This window comes from Bombyx mori, chromosome 19 (genome assembly GCF_030269925.1).
Source record: "Bombyx mori chromosome 19, ASM3026992v2".
Lineage (NCBI taxonomy): Eukaryota > Metazoa > Arthropoda > Insecta > Lepidoptera > Bombycidae > Bombyx > Bombyx mori.
Genome location: NC_085125.1, coordinates 10,733,132 through 10,750,480, shown reverse-complemented (window position 1 = coordinate 10,750,480; position 17,349 = coordinate 10,733,132). Strand labels below are relative to the sequence as shown.

General features: G+C 36.6%; 1 protein-coding gene across 6 annotated transcripts in view; it reads left to right on the top strand.

Annotated features, from left to right (window-relative positions):
- The window catches only part of LOC101738242 (zinc finger protein 608), a 141,120-nt gene that overhangs the window by 101,794 nt on the left and 21,977 nt on the right, over positions 1-17,349 (top strand). For 4 of the 6 annotated variants that reach the window (XM_012694259.4, XM_004922449.5, XM_038017811.2 and 1 more), the window contains one exon: positions 17,135-17,258. In XM_012694259.4, the coding sequence (XP_012549713.1) occupies positions 17,135-17,258 (124 nt within the window). The remainder of the gene's footprint in view (positions 1-17,134; positions 17,259-17,349) is intronic. The other 2 variants (XM_012694263.4, XM_062674076.1) reach the window with 1 other exon arrangement.

Genomic DNA, 17,349 nt, shown 5'->3' with positions numbered 1-17,349 from the left:
AGTCTATTAATATCGGATACAGCTTTTTGTTTGTAAATTGAGACTTGCCTTTCTTGTTTTAGTGTATATAATTAATTATAGTTTGCGATGAGCATTAATTACTTGACATTAATAAATTATGTTCAATAACTTAAGTTACGAAAGATATCGCCTTATTTAGAAACTTAAAAAGGATAAAATACCTAGTAATATAGACAGTTTAATCCACTTTGAACATCAACAAATGCTTATAAAAGTTCTTAAAAGTTATGACATCCTGGTACCTATCCATCTATGAAGTCGTTTTGTGTTTATGAACTGTAAATCTAAATGCATTATTCTTACTGGTGGTAGGACCTCTTGTGAGTCCGCACGGGTAGGTACCACCAGCCTGACTATTTCTGCCGTGAAACAGTAATGCGTTTCGGTTTGAAGCGCGGGGCAGCCGTTGTAACTACCTAGTCAGGTCATAAGTATTGTCACACAGTAAAAACTTTTCTTTTAGAAAGCTGGCCACAAAAAAGTTTATTGAATTCGAATGTCGAATTGCTCATGAAAATAAAAATGTATACTTTTAGGATTTTACTCATTTTTAAATATGGAGTGGACGCTTAAAGAAGACCGTGTTGCAGTTATTGCGTTGCATCGTTGCGGTTACGCGCCAATTCAAATTTTTAACATACTGAAAATTTTGAATATAACCAAAAGATTCGTTTATCGTACCATCAAACGATACAATGAAGACTCTAGTGTAGATGAGAGTTCAAGAAGTGGTCGCCCTCGGTCTGTTAGGACTCCAGCAGTGATAAAAGCTGTGAAGGCGCGAATTCAAAGAAATCCCAAACGTAAGCAGAAACTGTTGGCCCTTCAGATCGGGCTAAGCAGAACCACGGTGAAAAGGGTGTTAAATGAAGACTTAGGGCTTCGGGCATATCGAAGAAAAACAGGACATCGTTTGAATGCTCGTCTAATGGACCTGAGACTGAAGAGATGCCGCGCTTTGTTGAAGCGGTACGCGGGAAAAAAATATCGGGAAATTCTTTTTTCTGATGAAAATTTTTTTACCGTAGAAGAGAGCTACAACAAACAAAATGATAAGGTGTACGCACACAGTAGTGAAGAAGCGAGCAACCGTATTCCGCGTGTCCAACGAGGTCATTTTCCATCCTCGCTCATGGTATGGTTGGGAGTTTCTTATTGGGGCTTAACAGAGGTACATTTTTGTGAGAAAGGTGTAAAAACGAATGCAGTTGTGTATCAAAATATAGTCCTGACGAACCTTGTGGAACCTGTTTCTCATACCATGTTCAATAACAGGCACTGGGTATTCCACCAAGATTCGGCGCCAGCTCATAGAGCGAAGAGCACACAAGACTGGCTGGCGGCGCGTGAAATCGACTTCATCCGGCACGAAGACTGGCCCTCCTCCAGTCCAGATTTGAATCAGTTAGATTACAAGATATGGCAACACTTGGAGGAAAAGGCGTGCTCAAAGCCTCATCCCAATTTGGAGTCACTCAAGACATCATTGATTAAGGCAGCCGCCGATATTGACATGGACCTCGTTCGTGCTGCGATAGACGACTGGCCGCGCAGATTGAAGGCCTGTATTCAAAATCACGGAGGTCGTTTTGAATAAACTTTAGTGTCATAAGAATCTATGTTTTGTTAAGTTCATTTTGGTATATGAATGGTTACATAATGAATAAACTTGTTTCAATTATTTTACATTAAACATGTGACAGAATTTATGACCTGACTAGGTATACTGAGACCTTACAACTCACATCTCTAGGTGGGTGGTGAAATTTACGTTTTAGCTGTCTATGGACTACAGTAACCACTTAATACGAGGTGGGCTGTTAGCTTGTCCACCAATCTAAGCAATAAATAAAAAAATGTGTATCCATAAATTCACGGTTACACGGAAAAGCGACGTGTGGACTCGCGTTCGGGTGTTCCTAATACATCGCACCTTTAGAATTATAGAGACCCAACCCAAAAATGTGTTTTTTGGAAAACATCGAATAAAGTTTTCAATCTGGAAAGACATACTAGAGGAAGGGGACGGAGTGAAAGAGACCGATGGATAAGTGTGTCCTTTTTTAAGCTACTTTTGGTCATTTGATTAATAAGAGTCCCCGGAAAGGGTCGTTCTAGGTCCATTTTGGAATTAAAGTCGAAATTCAAAAATTTCGAAATAGGATTCTATAACTCTAAGGTGCGATATAATATTATTATGTTGCTGTTAACAAAACAAGTACCTATGGGCGAGTGGGTTACGTACGTTCGAGATCATTTCGAGATGCGCGACTAAAGGCGGTGACAGACGATAATTTTATTGAGGAAGTCCCCCAGGTCGGTCGTTAAACGCCGACTGCGGCGATCAAGTTAATCCATTACTGTTTTATACTCTCGTAAACTGTTCGCAGCTCCCGTCAACCGACGGTTTATTTGCCTTCGTCTCGAGAATGAAAAAAAAAGACGTTCATTACTTTTACGTGATTCTATCGAAAGAAATGTTTTGTTTTGTTTTTTTGTTTGTGCGATTTGTTTGAAATACATTATCTAGAAGCTTCTTCGGAGAACTAGCAACGCGAATATATATACAAAGTACCGACAAACGAAATCAGCAGTGGTCGCTCTTGTTACACGAAACACTTTTTACTTTGGCTTTCGTTGGAAACTCGTCGGAAGTATTAAGTGAATATCGGGCCAAGTACGAGATAGTATTACCGCAGAGAGTGCGGCGCGTGGGAAGTTGCGAATTAGCCGGTAACAACACGGGAGGGCGCGCTAATCCCGTTATCGGGAACGTATCCCGCCCGAGACGTGGAATACTCGTAGGCGTAACTACAACTTTTGCAAGCTTCTTATCCCCTGGTAGCTAAACTTGATTGTTACCTTCAAAGAAATCGGTCTGCAATAAGTGATTTACGTAGGTACTGAATTCATTAGCGAACTTCATTCATTCTAATTTTTTTGCGATTTTATGACCTGGTAACTAAGACCTTTAGGTCAAGTTTTGTTTTAATTTAATGAAAACTTTTTTATATGGAAAATGATATTATTAATGAAATGAAGTTGATTAATATGAAACATGGCATAAAATGACGAAATGACGATGATGAAATGATAACGAAATGAAGTGAGATGTGATGATATGGGATGAAATATAATCTCAGTAAAATGGTAGTCATTTACTGTTATTTTTTCAGTGGACTTTTTGGAGGATTTCGAGAAGTTACGTCCAGCGGCTTTGTTTCATTTTCCCACATTTGTGCACTTTCACAGATACTAAACATCTAATAAACCAACGTTATTACACATTTAAACCCAAAGAAACACTAAATAGAAAAAATAAAACAAATTACACAATTTCACTCCTCGCGTTCCCGCCAAAAAGTCTCATTCATTTGAAACTAACTGACATAGATAAAATGAAAACTTTTAATTTCAATAAAATAAAAATGAGAAACTCATCAATATAGTTGAAGTCAATCAAACTGTACATTATTAAGGAAAACTACTGGATATATCTTGAAAAGCTTAAACCGAGTACAGCATCAGCTTTCAAACATAAAGAGGATCAAAGTTGGTTCACCAAGAAAAAAAACAACGTCATATATCGTTGAAATTTTTGTTAAAGACCCGAGCGAAGCCGGAGCGGGCCGCTAGTATTATAAAAATGTGTGCGTGTACTAGTGTACACACGTAAGAAGTGAAACTTCTTTATGGCCTTATTTTTCGAAAAATGATCTACATGCAACTTTCTAGAAATTGGTTAAATAAAGTTAAATTAGATAAAGTTTAAACAAAAGGATTTTATTATCATAGACATGAATACAAAAAAGTTAAATTAGATAAAGTTTAAACAAAAGGATTTTATTATCATAGACATGAATACAAAAAAGATGGCGCGTAACGGAAAAATGTGACGCGTAACCGAAAAATGTGACGGTAAATTTTTTTCCAACGCCGATAAAGAAGTTTCACTTCAAAAAATCTCAAGATATTTCTCCTTTTTTAAAAGGTTCTAAAGGAAATAGCTCGTGTAAGTAGCGTAAATAAATAATGGTTTCTGCAATACGGTATAAGCCGCGAAGTTGAATGAATAAAGCGTAGCTGTATAATTATTATTCCGGCAGATAGTAAGTAACCCTTTAAATTACTGTAATTGGAGTCACGAAGGCACGTCTCTGCGTTCTCAGACCTATTCACTCGACTCTGTACAAGTTGTGTTCCCGTGGAAATCAAATATTTCGTCTTCTCGCATTAAAACTGTATAATCTCAAAACTTACTAATTTTAGAGGAGAGTGTTTTAAAGGTTTAACATGTGATATTTTTAATATTAATCATCTTTGCAACATTATTTTTTTATTTTTTACCAGTTACATTATCTGTCTTTTAAAGTAAGATTAAATTATGTACTAATTTTGTTAATAGTAGTCAAAATATAGGTAAACTAAAAAGAAAAACTAAAACTAAACTACGCTCTTTTGACAGTATTTATGAGAAAAATACTGGTGATACCAAATTATTCCGGATATTAACTCAATTAAGAATCTTTTTGGAAATTTCGAAAAATATTCGAATTTTGAAAAACGATTTCAGTAAACTATAGTTGAAGCGATTTGTTTTTGTTCGCCAAGTAGCAGAACAAAGGAAAGCTCGGAAAAGCTTGTTAACTTTTTAAAGCATTCGTTCGGTATTCATGCATTATTCAGAGGGGCTGAGTGAGGTATAGTACGCGCGTGTATGCGACTTGTTGTATTTGTCATGGCGGCGTTCACGTGTCCGCTGGTATCGGGATAACATCCCGGGCCCGCCGCGCCGCTCTCCAACCCTTCTCACAATTGACATTTCGCAAAGAGCCCAACCCTTTTGTTGCTCGGATGAAATGTGAATTTCAATGAAAACGAGGTTAACATTGCTCGGACCCCGTGTAGCCGTGAACCGTAAAAAAGCGATTTCATTACGGCCCATTGTTGCGTTATGATTTTCAAGTTTTTAATTTTATTTTAAAGAATTGCACCGAAACGCTACTTCTGTCGTACAGTTTACATTTGTGCCGCCTTAGTTCTCAGAAAGTCTTGTGACTGCTAATTAACTCTGAGGGCCGTTCTCGTGTTTTTCGCTTGCTTTAACTCAATTAAAAATAATTTGAAATAATAGCCGCGGCACAATGACACGAGAGGGACGCGCCCGGAATAATTTAAGCTTTCGCTAAGCCGTTCGGAGTTAGCGTCTTGTTTCATTAGCGCTCGCAAATTCCTAAGTTCCTCCGTAATATTAACACGGCTTGAGGACGTTCTGGGGGCGAGCTTCGAGACAGGAAACGCTGTGTGGATTGTTAAAGTGGCCCGGAATGTCAAGTTATTCGAGTTGATAGTTTTATTTGCGGTCTGCCAGGAGCCGTGCGCGCAAATGATTGTACGTTAAACTTCTTTTAGCTCTCCCCGAGGCGGAATAGAAAAACGGACGTCGATATTGTGCTCGTAAAGGGTGCTTCGACGCCATTCGAAGGGGATAAATAACACATCGTCGTCGGGAATGTACGCCGCGAGTTCGGAGGGTTGACGCGCTACACACACCGGAGTGTTTTTTTTTATCCAACTGTTGTAATACGAGTTTGATGGGATCATGTTTGTTCTGTTTCATTACGTGTTTTTTTTATTGCTATAGACAGGGCAGATTGGGTTACGACTTTGTATATTGAGTTGTTATTGTAGCTCATATAGACAGTACAACATGGCTGCTGCCACCAGTCTTGAGGCGTCTATTAAATTGATATCCCTCAAACTGTTATAAAAGATTGTTTCGCGGCATAAATAGTTGGTATTATGGTACGCGTGCATGCAATAAAACCATCCATAAGCCACTTTGAAAGATTTAATTACCTAAATTAAAACTTTAATTAGATACGATCAGCCGTAATGTGATTTCGGAAAAAAAGAAAATTACCTTTGAAGAATTGTTGTTCTTTTTTTATTATTTCAAATAATAAGTTCAGTTTTGCGAGCGGAAAAATAAAGAACCGGCCGCGGATATAAATCAGATTATACCCTCTGGAGGCCCGCTGTGCTTAAATTAAATGGCTTCGTACAAAAATCACGATGTTTTCAACACTATTTTATTTGGTTGTTTACCCGTCCCGTGAAATTACAGCGAAGAAGTGCCTCCAAATACTATAACGGTTTACGATCCAGCAATTATGAAAATACATTTCAACGAGATAATAACGTTTCATTCTTCTCAAGGAATTAATTTCTTCTCAGAGTGCGGCCAATTCAATTTTTAACGCTTCAATGTTTATTAATAAGACTCCCACGTGTTACTACAGAAATACCGGCCCCGTATGAATCATTTTGATCATTTTTAATGTCTGACAGTTACGTTGTATACATCTCAGAGTTTCACACAATAGACCAATAACGGAAGCTAATTAGTTGGTCATTATCAATTTGGATAGCACAAAAAAGTTCGTTTTGAGGGTTCAATTATAATTTTGATTTATAAATTCAGGAGAGAATTTTCTTGTCTTAAGTATTAAACCATACAATTTGATTTTGAGAATATAATTATTATTTAAATGGAAATGAATTTGATAGGCTGCGACGTGGCCATCTAGATTCGAAATTATGATGAACGTGTGTGATAAAGATGTTGATTGTATATGTCGCTGTTTCTAGTTCGTTTTTTGGTGATACCAGCGGAACTTGACTAGACTCGTGTCGGTTTTCCGAAATATCAGGGAAATGCAAATTAAAAAATTCTAGAATTAATTGAACATAAAATAATTCAATTAATACAAGTGTCGTCTCAAGAGTTGACGGCGTTTTAAGATATCCCATTTACGTTATCTTTTGTGATGATATGAATGGTCAGAATCGATAATCGTATAAAATTCTCTTAAACAATATATTGAATTATTTGCTCGTATTTTACAAAAACCTAATCTACAGATTTTGAAGAAGCCTTTTCGACTATGTTTTATCCGAAAATCCAGCCTATATTTCAAAACGGCAATCAAGTAATTACATAAGTCATTAACCTCTTAAATCGAGTTTCTAAATCACTATGACCGTTTATTGCCAGACACATTTGAACTCCCGGTTATTCACCATCCATTTCCATATTCAGGCGAATATTTAACGCAACATACATTAATTTAAATAAAATTAACTACTGCTTACTTACTGACTAAAATGTTCGTATTGAATATTCCTCACATTGTAACGAATACAATTTTATCGAAGTAACTATGAACTTCCGATGATAATATAATTTGTATTATGTTATCAAATTGTCAGAAACAATATGTCATCATGTTTTATTCAACGCTGTATTTTGTTTCGATCTATTCGTGTCGCTTTATTGAGGAAATTCTATCAGATTTAATAATACGTAGGTGATTTATTACATGAATATTATAAATTAAAAAATTAATACGTCCTGAAATTGGTCAAATAACGGTACACGTCATTTTATTAATTTGAAACTCATTTACACAAATTGTTTTTAATAATTGTTCGATGGCTGCTCATTTTAATTAGAATGACGTTATTTCACAGGCACACGATAACATTGACCGGCGTCTAGTCTGATGATAACAAAAACATAGATCGACCGTGTAATCGAATTCTTGAACGATCTATACTTTGTTCGCGTCCATTATGTTTGCGTGCGATTTGTATTTCCATATTTACTACAATTGTATAAAGGCGAGGTCGAGATATAAGGCTCCCTGCGGCGATAAAGGTGTTCCAGATTCGATGCAACTTCGTCGTGTGTCAGTGTCGGCGTTCGGTGTGCCATAGCTGGCTTCCGCCATGCGAGACTCGGCTCTATGCGTTTCGTTTCGCGTTTACAAAGAACGCTTCGAGACAAAGTCGCATTCTTCCACTCGTACCCGGCCTGTAAGGAGAATCGCGCTACGACCCTACTTAGGTTTTTGCTCTCTCTTTTGTAATGAATAAACTCTTTGTTTTCAGCTAGAGCCGGGCTCGCGGTCTTTTAAATTAACATTTCACGGTCGTCCCGCAAAAAAGCTTATAACCATCCCGATCATTTAAGTTCTTCCATCCGTTCTCGGATGTGTTACGATGAAAATATTTTTGTATTCCTTCGATACGAGAACAACATGCGAGTAGCGTTTTCTTTTGTTATCGAGCACAAAGAGGATCGGATCTTTTATATTATATTTTGCACAATCATTAGAATCGCGAGGAATGTGTTATTACGCGTTTCCGCGAAATACGATTTGTTTCAGTCTGTTTTTTTTTTATTATTAGCGTTTAGATCCACAGAGTCTCAAATTTATGGATTACATGTGTCATTTTTTTTTTATTGATGGTTACTCAAGATATTTGTCTATGGAATTTGTTTAAAGTTTTGAAGCGATAAAATTGGCTGTATAAAAATGTATTCATTGGGCTCGCTTCGTTCGGTCCTGTTTAGAGTAATCTACGGCTGCCTTTATGTTCCTGTTTCGGTACGAGGAAACTTCCACTCTTGAATAAAAGACTCTTTGAACGGGCTTCGCATATTAAAAAAATGTTTTATTATTAATTTTGCGGAGTCGGGCGCGTTTTTCTGTTTCTGGATTCTTATTGAAATTCTGTAAACTTTTATTTTGGTGTTTGATTATGTTTTTTTTTTAAATATTTTATATGAGTGTATATTGTTTTCTTGCGGCTTCTATTTATAGAGGTCACTTACAAGTCATCGAATTTACTAAAACGGATGTATTTTCGTTTAACTTTTTTATTAAGGTATACATAAGTAGATATATTCAAATATAGATCGTGTGAGAATACTTTCTATTATTTAAGCATTCTATATTTAAAAGTACCGGAAACAAGCGCACAGATTACACAAGCATGTGCCATAAATACTCAGAACGCTTTTTGTAACCGGCACAATGTAATCATGTTATTATCATCGCCCCTCTATTCCGATGAATACCTCTTTATCTCCCGGGTAAAGCTAGCCTCTAGAATTTTGCGCAGCGGTTAAATTGAATGGGAATTATATCGACGGAAAATTTGTTGTACCTGAAAACAATCCTGCTACATTTTATGATCGAACATGAACATTACTGGTGGTAGGACCTCTTGTGAGTCCGCACGGATAGGTACCACTGCCCTGCCCATTACTGCCGTGAAGCAGTAATGCGTTTCGATTTGAAGGGTGGGGCAGCCGTTGTAACTATACTGAGACCTTAGAACTTATATCTCAAGTTGGGTGACGCATTTACGTTGTAGATGTCTATGGGCTCCAGTAACCACTTAACACCAGGTGGGCTGTGAGCTCGTCAATCCATCTAAGCAATAAAAAACAAATCTTTGCCGATTTTTTTAACGAACCTCAAACATTCTTCGCCATATTTTTACTCACATACGTATGCTGTTCTTCAAGTTTGTCTGTCGTGTCATCGATCAAGCACCAACCTCACTAGATGCTATAACTGACATTATCCAAAAAAATATTAGAAATGTAATTTTATTGCGAGCAATAAACTAGTATCTATAGAGGATGATAAATATATGTATTATATTATTATATTCTCTAATTCTAGAATATAAAAAAGAAACTTTAAATATTGGCTTTACATCCTTATGTTTTACAGAGAAACGCAATTACGTTTTTGTTTATGACTCACAATATCAAAGAGGATAATATAATTATAAAATATTATATAATTATAAATTATAATATATTATAAATATTCGCTAAACGACAAAGCTTTTAATGAAATAACGAACGCGCCACATTCACTTTCAAATTAACTTTCAAATATGTTATAGCATTAGATCAAAAGATGATCTAAAGAAATTTAGTTCAATTAAAACTCATCAATCATTTAATTAAATTTTTTTATGTGTAATTGTAACGTTTTCTAACACTGTGTAAAAATTTTTACATAACTTATAAGAGCATCGAGTATTCCTTTAAAATCGTAACCTAATTGAATATGCTATTTCGAAAAGGGCACATCTCTGAAAATGGAAAATGTTCAGGAAATTAAAAAAAAATGATTATTTTCTAGAGCAGTGTAAAATTTAAAATATTAACTTTTGAGATATATTTTAGTGTTAATTAGCAATTGAACTTTACCGGAATTATTATAAAATGGGTGTAGGTAAGCCTCAAAACTACATATATATGACAAAAACGTATTTGACAAAATATGCGACATGTGCCCTTTTCGAAATTGCATATTTAATTTAACTAGAGGTCCCGCAGTAGTCGAGATTCGACTATAATTAATTGGAATTGTAAGTTTGTACACTATTATGATTGTGTTTTATACTTCTATAATCACAAATTTCGCCAAGGCACCCTATAAAAAATATTAACAAAGACAAACAATATTTAATGTATTCTCAGTTTGACCACAGACGTCAAGAACAAAAGTTTGACAATAAATAGTATGCATGCGTGTGTGCGTCAAATACATGGTATGTAGTGTGTGTAATGTTTTCTTTATTGATTTAATGTATCTTTTATGCATTATTTAAAAAAAATATTAGCATTGTGCACTTCTTCTCCGTATTCTCTATAAGTGTGGAAAATTTCATACTCCTCCGTCCGCGCAATTTTCGTAAAAAGGTATACAAAGTTTTTGCTTCACGTATTAATATATAGATAAGCCAAGAGCCGCCGAAGTATTCGATCTGCGATTAAACTAAATAAGTTGTTTGTGCGGTGCTGTCGTTACTTAAAGGGTAATTAGGCGCCGGGGGAGCGGAATAATGGGGGCGTAGCAGTAAAAACTAAAATATAACGATTGAAACATTTCAGTAAGGGGCCCATCTTTTATTGTTAATTGCTAATGAAAACTCGAAATCCGTTTCCGAAGCGTCTGGGTTTTTAATTAACCCGGTCGGTTTATATTTTGTGATCGTTCGGAAATAAAGTCGTTTTCGATTTGAAAATGATTCGAATCATCTAAACAATAAAATAATCATAATAGGAAATTGTTTTTTTTTCTCAATCCCGCGGCTAACTGGTTTTGGATGTTTATCAAAGGGCATAGACGTAAATACCGCCCCTCACTTTGAGACGTGAAGTATGAAGGGAGCGTCCTAAGAAAGACTTGGATGGATTGTGTGAAAGAGGATACGCGAGAGACGTGTGTGAGTGCAGAAATGATGTATAATAGGGCTGAATGGAAAAAGAAGACATGTGCTTGGACCCCACACAGTGAGATAAGGGTAAGAAGAAATACCTTAAGCTTTGATGCGTGGAGTTGAATGCTTCAATTGTATATTATAACAGATGTCTCATAAACCGTAAGACCTGATTTTTTTGAGGCAAAAATAGCCAGGAGGCGGTACTTACCGGTGTGGACTCAGATAACGACCTACTACTAACGAAAAATGAATAAAGAGTTGAAGAATGAACAGAATAAAATGGAAATAATCAGAAAGCTACTACGTAATAATATCTCGCAGTTTATTTTAGATGAAATACTGAATATAATTCACTAACCGACTCATAAAATTAATTCCATTCGACTGCTCGTGACTTCAAACTAAGTTCGGGTCTTTCAATTTTATTTTTCTAAAATCTTTCCGAGTTTAATTAATTTGAAAATCGTTGTTGTATGCTCCATTTTTTTACAGACTAAATCGTGGAACGATCATAAAACAGAACGATGTTTTTTTGCTTACATTCATTGCGTGGCTAGTTTATGGTTAACTTTTTTATCGACGGTTGGGTAATTGCGGGCCCGTACGGGTAGGGCCACTGTGCCGACCAATATAACCACGGAGCACTCATTCACTCTGATAAAGAATAGGACAGTTATGTAATATAATTGAGACATCGATCCCATGTCCGAAATTGCGTGGCGAAGAAAAGTAATTTATATAAAAAAAGTTAAGTAATTTATGTGTATTTTTCACAATCGAATATAAATAAATAATCCGGAACAAATTCACGGAAATCTGGCTCTAAAAATTAGGGATTCGCTATAACCCCCTAACCAGAAACAGATACAACATGGTCATTGAGTCAGTCAATAAATTCGGTCCGCCGATACTTACTTGCACGCTTCGAAAATGGAATTCTAACCGAATGGCCTCCGTCCCAATACGATGTAATCCAATTTGCGACAAGATCCATTTAATGTGTACCTAGTTATTTTTCAGTATTGGCCTCCGTTGTACTTGTAAAAGAAATGACCCTAAGAACGAAAACAAAAAAAAAACTGGCAAGTAGTTCGTTCTTAAATAACAAATATTCCTGAACTAGTTCACGAATCACTCACTCACCGGTCATTTAAAGCTCGAAACACGAAATCGGTTACTTGTAATGGCCGCAAGGTAAAAGCCAGTCAAATACATTGACATGCCAACAAATTGCGATGGCTCAACGATAACGTGTACCGGTATTATGACCGTAAGAAACCTGGCGTTTAAACATAAGTCAGCGTCGAACGAAAGAACGGGTCGACCGATAGAATCAATACTAGATGCTGTTACTATCGTCTCTGTCACATTACGCTCGATTGATAGGCGTCACTAACACTAATACTGGACTATCAATGATGTACAGTATTCTTATAATTTAAATCTTTATAAATCTATCTATATATAATATATAAAAATGAATTGCTGTTCGTTAGTCTCGCTAAAAGTCGAGAACGGCTGGACCTATTTGGCTAATTTTGGTCTTGAATTATTTGTGGAAGTCCAGAGAAAGTTTAAAAGGTAGATAAATATGAAAACCGGAATTAAATAAAAACAACAATTTTGTTTTTCCTTTGATGTGTCCCCGTCGGACGGATTCCTATTGTTTGTTTTAGTGTATTTTATACAAAAGTTTAAGTCTTTTATTTATCGATTGAGGCACTACGAAGTCTGCCGGGTCAGCTAGTTATCAATATATAATAACATTAGTTTTCAATACGTGATTTATTTACGGTGGCATGGCGTCTTGTGAGCACGGGTAGATACCATCATATACTTCTGCCGTACGGCGTGGTGGGTACTGTTAATAATGCGTTTCTGTTTCAAAGGTGTGGCAGCCGTTCTGCAATAAAACTGAGACTTAGAACTCATGTCGATAACCACTTAACACTCAAATTCGCGTATCTAAGAAATATAAAAAAAAAACAGTTTTTTTTATTCCTTAGTTGGGTGGACGAGCTCATGGCCCATCTGGTGTTAAGCGGTTACCGAAGCCCATAGACATCTATAACGTAAATGCCGCCACCCACCTTGAAATATGAGTTCTAAGGTCTCAGTACAATTACAACGGCTGCCCCACCGTTCAAACCGAAACGCATTACTGCTTCACGGCAGAAATAGTCGGGGTGGTGGTACCTACCCGTGTGGACTCACAAGAAGCCCTGCCACCTATAATTACGCTAATCATAAAAAAACATTTCGCAAGTCGTAGACAAAATTAAATTCGCTTTTACGCATTTTTATTGTTATACAATTTTTTTCATTGCTTACAGTTTTCTTGGTCAGTCAGTCGGTCAGTCGTTAGTGATCACAAAAACTGTATTCGAAAAGTCGAAAATTATATATAATGACAATAAAAAAACACGATATTATAGCGTTACAGTTAATTATAATTGTGTCGATTAAAATGTTTTATATAATCCTAATTTAAAAAAATATATATATGAAAAGCATGAAACGCATCATTTAGAGATAAAGATGGGACCACCATGAGAGTATTATAACCCTTTCAAACAAAATAAAACATAATTGTTTCAAAAACGATCCAAACAATAACAGAGAAATCAGAGAAGAAATCAAAATGATACATAAAAACGAATATAAATTTACAAACAGGATAACTCTATAACTCTCATACATAACGTAAGCAAATGTTGCAAACAATTAATAGATGTATCTAATTTTATTGAAAACAGATTATGGTAACACTAAAACTAAATTACAAAAAGAAAACAATTAAAAATGTTAGCGCACAGACAAACGAGGGTTGAATAAACGAATATTGTAACAGTTGCGTGGGCAAATCGAATTGTACAAAGTTAATTAGGTAGTGTCAGCCCTGAGCAGGGTCTCGCAGACCCTTTATCCGTACGTGCGGTCCCTCAGACCGCTTCGTGATTGTGCTACTAATTATTATTTATACCTCGTTCGTGTTTCCGATCCTACATTCTGAGTATCCACTAAACTTTTACGACCGAACGTGAAGATGGATTTATTCAAATGACCGCGTAAAATGTCGTAACATCTCTAATATACTGTTTCTTAACGTTTCCACGGTCCCAAAACGAGATACCGACGTATTGATTTTTAATTGCGCCTATTAATATCTCCAATGTATTCGCTTAATAAATAAAAATTGTTGTCACCTTGACCTGTGTTATCGTAAACACTTTAAAATGTTCGTGATAATGGTTAGTTAACGATCAGTACAAAATTTTGAATGAATCCTTCAGAAAGGATCGTTAGCTATTTGCTCTTTAACCTTCGAAGTTAAAAGGAAATTTGACTTCTAACCGGCCAGCGTCTTACGATTTCCTACCGAGTTCTCGGCACAAGTTATACATATTATTATATATCGACATTTAATCTCAAATTCTTCTTGGCACATTACTCAAAACGCTGATGTCTGTTCTAGGCCATTAGGCGATCTATATATTGTTCGTCGTCAGTTATACCGCATAAAGGAAAAGCAATATGGCCAACCGGATAGGTTATGTATAAACAGGACCGTGGGAGGTATTGACTGAGTATTTATTGTTCCTGGCACGACGTCCACCGGGCTGCCATAAACGCGATTACTAAAACCTGCCATTTATCTAAAGCGTTTTAATGACGTATGTTCCTAAGGTTGACCGTATTGTAATTTGGATACTACCCAGATGACAGAAATCGTTCTCGTTTCCCAAAGGACGCGGTCGTTGCCAAATATTCGAGAATTTTCCTAAATTCGACATACACGGCTGGCTGGAGCTTCGAGTTTTGGAAACGATACTGTTATGCGCGAGCCGTGTGAGTGGAACGGAGGTCGCCTGGAGTCATTACGCATGTACGATAGTGGCTCGTCGGAACGCTTTCCTTTTGCGGGCAGCGCGTCGTGACTACAAATTAGTTCCCGCGACGCCGTTCTCTGGAATATTTTCAAAACGATTCCCTTTAGTGTCTCAATTGAAGCGAGCCGAGCTCATTACACTCCCTCTTGCATGTCGCGATCCTTTTGTTCTTGACAAGTGAATTGATTTACACCCTATTGTTTGTGAGAATCCTTGCACGCACCTCGTATGTTGTCTCTTCTGAAGGCGCTTGCCTTCGTGCTAAACTTTTAAAATGCGAATTTGATCAGTATCTGGTCAGTAAAGCGTTCGGTGGATGTAAAGTTGCAACTAGACGGGGTCGTCCCCTTGTATTTGCAGTCGAAGAGAATTGTGCTTCGTTCACAACTTTGCTTCAACCCCTCGTAAGATCCGAACGTTGCCTCCTCAGATCACACCCTCTCAACGCTGCTTCGTATACCCGCAAGCTTCACATGCCAGTCTAAGAATCAATATGTTTGCGGCGGAGCTGTTCCGAATTGGTTACACGTTTATACCGTCGATTATTTACTGGTGGGCGTAAAATGATAGAATATCACATTTATCATTGTGCTAACAGTAATGTGTTTCATTTCATTAACAAACAGTATGTGGGTGTGCTTTTCTAACGAACGAATACGGCTGTTATCGAACTATGAATATTCAATTTTTGATTTGATAGAAATAATTACTGGATTGAGAGAGCAACTATTGTTGTATTTGTGAGAAACCAAAGAAACATTACGAGCCTTTGTGCTGTAATAGACAAATATAAAGAGCTATTGTATAAAAGATTGAGGGAGTCGAGGGTTTTATTTATCCCGACCCCACTTGACGTCGTTTCCTCCTTGTTAGATACAGAAACGTGAAGAGATTATTGTTCGGATATTATGTCTGTCGATTCACATGGAATTTTGTTATTCTTCCAGTAGTTAGATACTATTTTCGCCATCGAAATCTCAGATTCAATACCATCGGCGCTTTAGTTCACAATTTGTGATGCCATTAACTGCGCGCGTGAGCGAGATAGCAAGAACTAGCTTTATGCGTAGAATGTAAATGGCTTCATTTGGTTATGTTCAGCGTCGTTTAAATGCTCTTTGCATTTATGCAAGCCTGGTTCTTTGAATCTTCGTTCTATAGAGATTCCGTTATTTGTTATTTTTGAGAATTTCAAGAGTTGTTGGCCTTGAAATAGAATTTTAATGATAACCTAATCGATGTTAGATTACATTTTATTGCTTTGTCTTTGATCAAAATATATTAAATTATACACAAGAGTTCATTGAAATTTGCCACGAATTAATAGAGTACTTGCGAAGACAGACATTTACGTTACGTTAATTTTACGTAAAGTTAATTATTAAAACGAAATGAAATGCTGTTTGTTAATGTTAAAAATGGAGATTAAAAGCTTGTTACAATACTTACAAACAAAATATAATTTATCAAACCGAAAACATTTGTGGTTGAAACACTTGAAAACAATCTAAAATATTCAACAAACATGTAATTTGTTAACCATAGAAAACAATGCATTTCGACATCCCGACTGTCATTCGTATTTAATATAAAATTTTAATTTACCGATTGCACGATAGATCAATTAACCCATGCGGACCTCGCGGTTCGGCGTCGAAAACAATTTGCATCGGATTCCATATTTTGTCGTCGATTCCGTTACTGTAAATTATTAAATTTCGCGTATCGTTGGCTGTTCGCGCCGAATACCTCATTATTAAAAGCAACTCATTCGTGTCCAATAAATTATTTAATATTAAACACGTGTTCACTGATGTGGTTTTTATTTCGAGATCTCCGCGTGGGAAGCGCAGGCGGTAAAACTTTATTAATAAATTCGTATTGTTGTTGCGTTTAAAACGTTCGTCTGTTATGTTTATTACTTAGTATGGGGAGCGTATAGGTATAAATAATTCGTTGTTGAATTCTCAAAGGAAATTTTAATATGTTTCATAATCTCGAAGATTTACACTGAATACGTCTTATTTGTGTAATTTAATTCTAGTGCAAATTGTATATGTCTAGACTAATAAACGAGCTGAGAACGTTAGAACAGTTTGTAAGTGATCATTTTGTTTCTGTCGCAGGAGACTGCAGAAGTGTGTGTGGGAACGTCAGTCGGCACAATCACTGAGCCGGACTGCCTCGGGCCCTGCGAGCCTGGTACCTCGGTCACACTGGAGGGCATCGTCTGGCATGAGACGGAAGGTGGTGAGTTTGTTCTAGCGCACGCCGCACCGCAAACATTCGTTCCTCACGCTTATGCACGCCTGGTACTTTTTGTGCGCTCTGCGATCCTTTC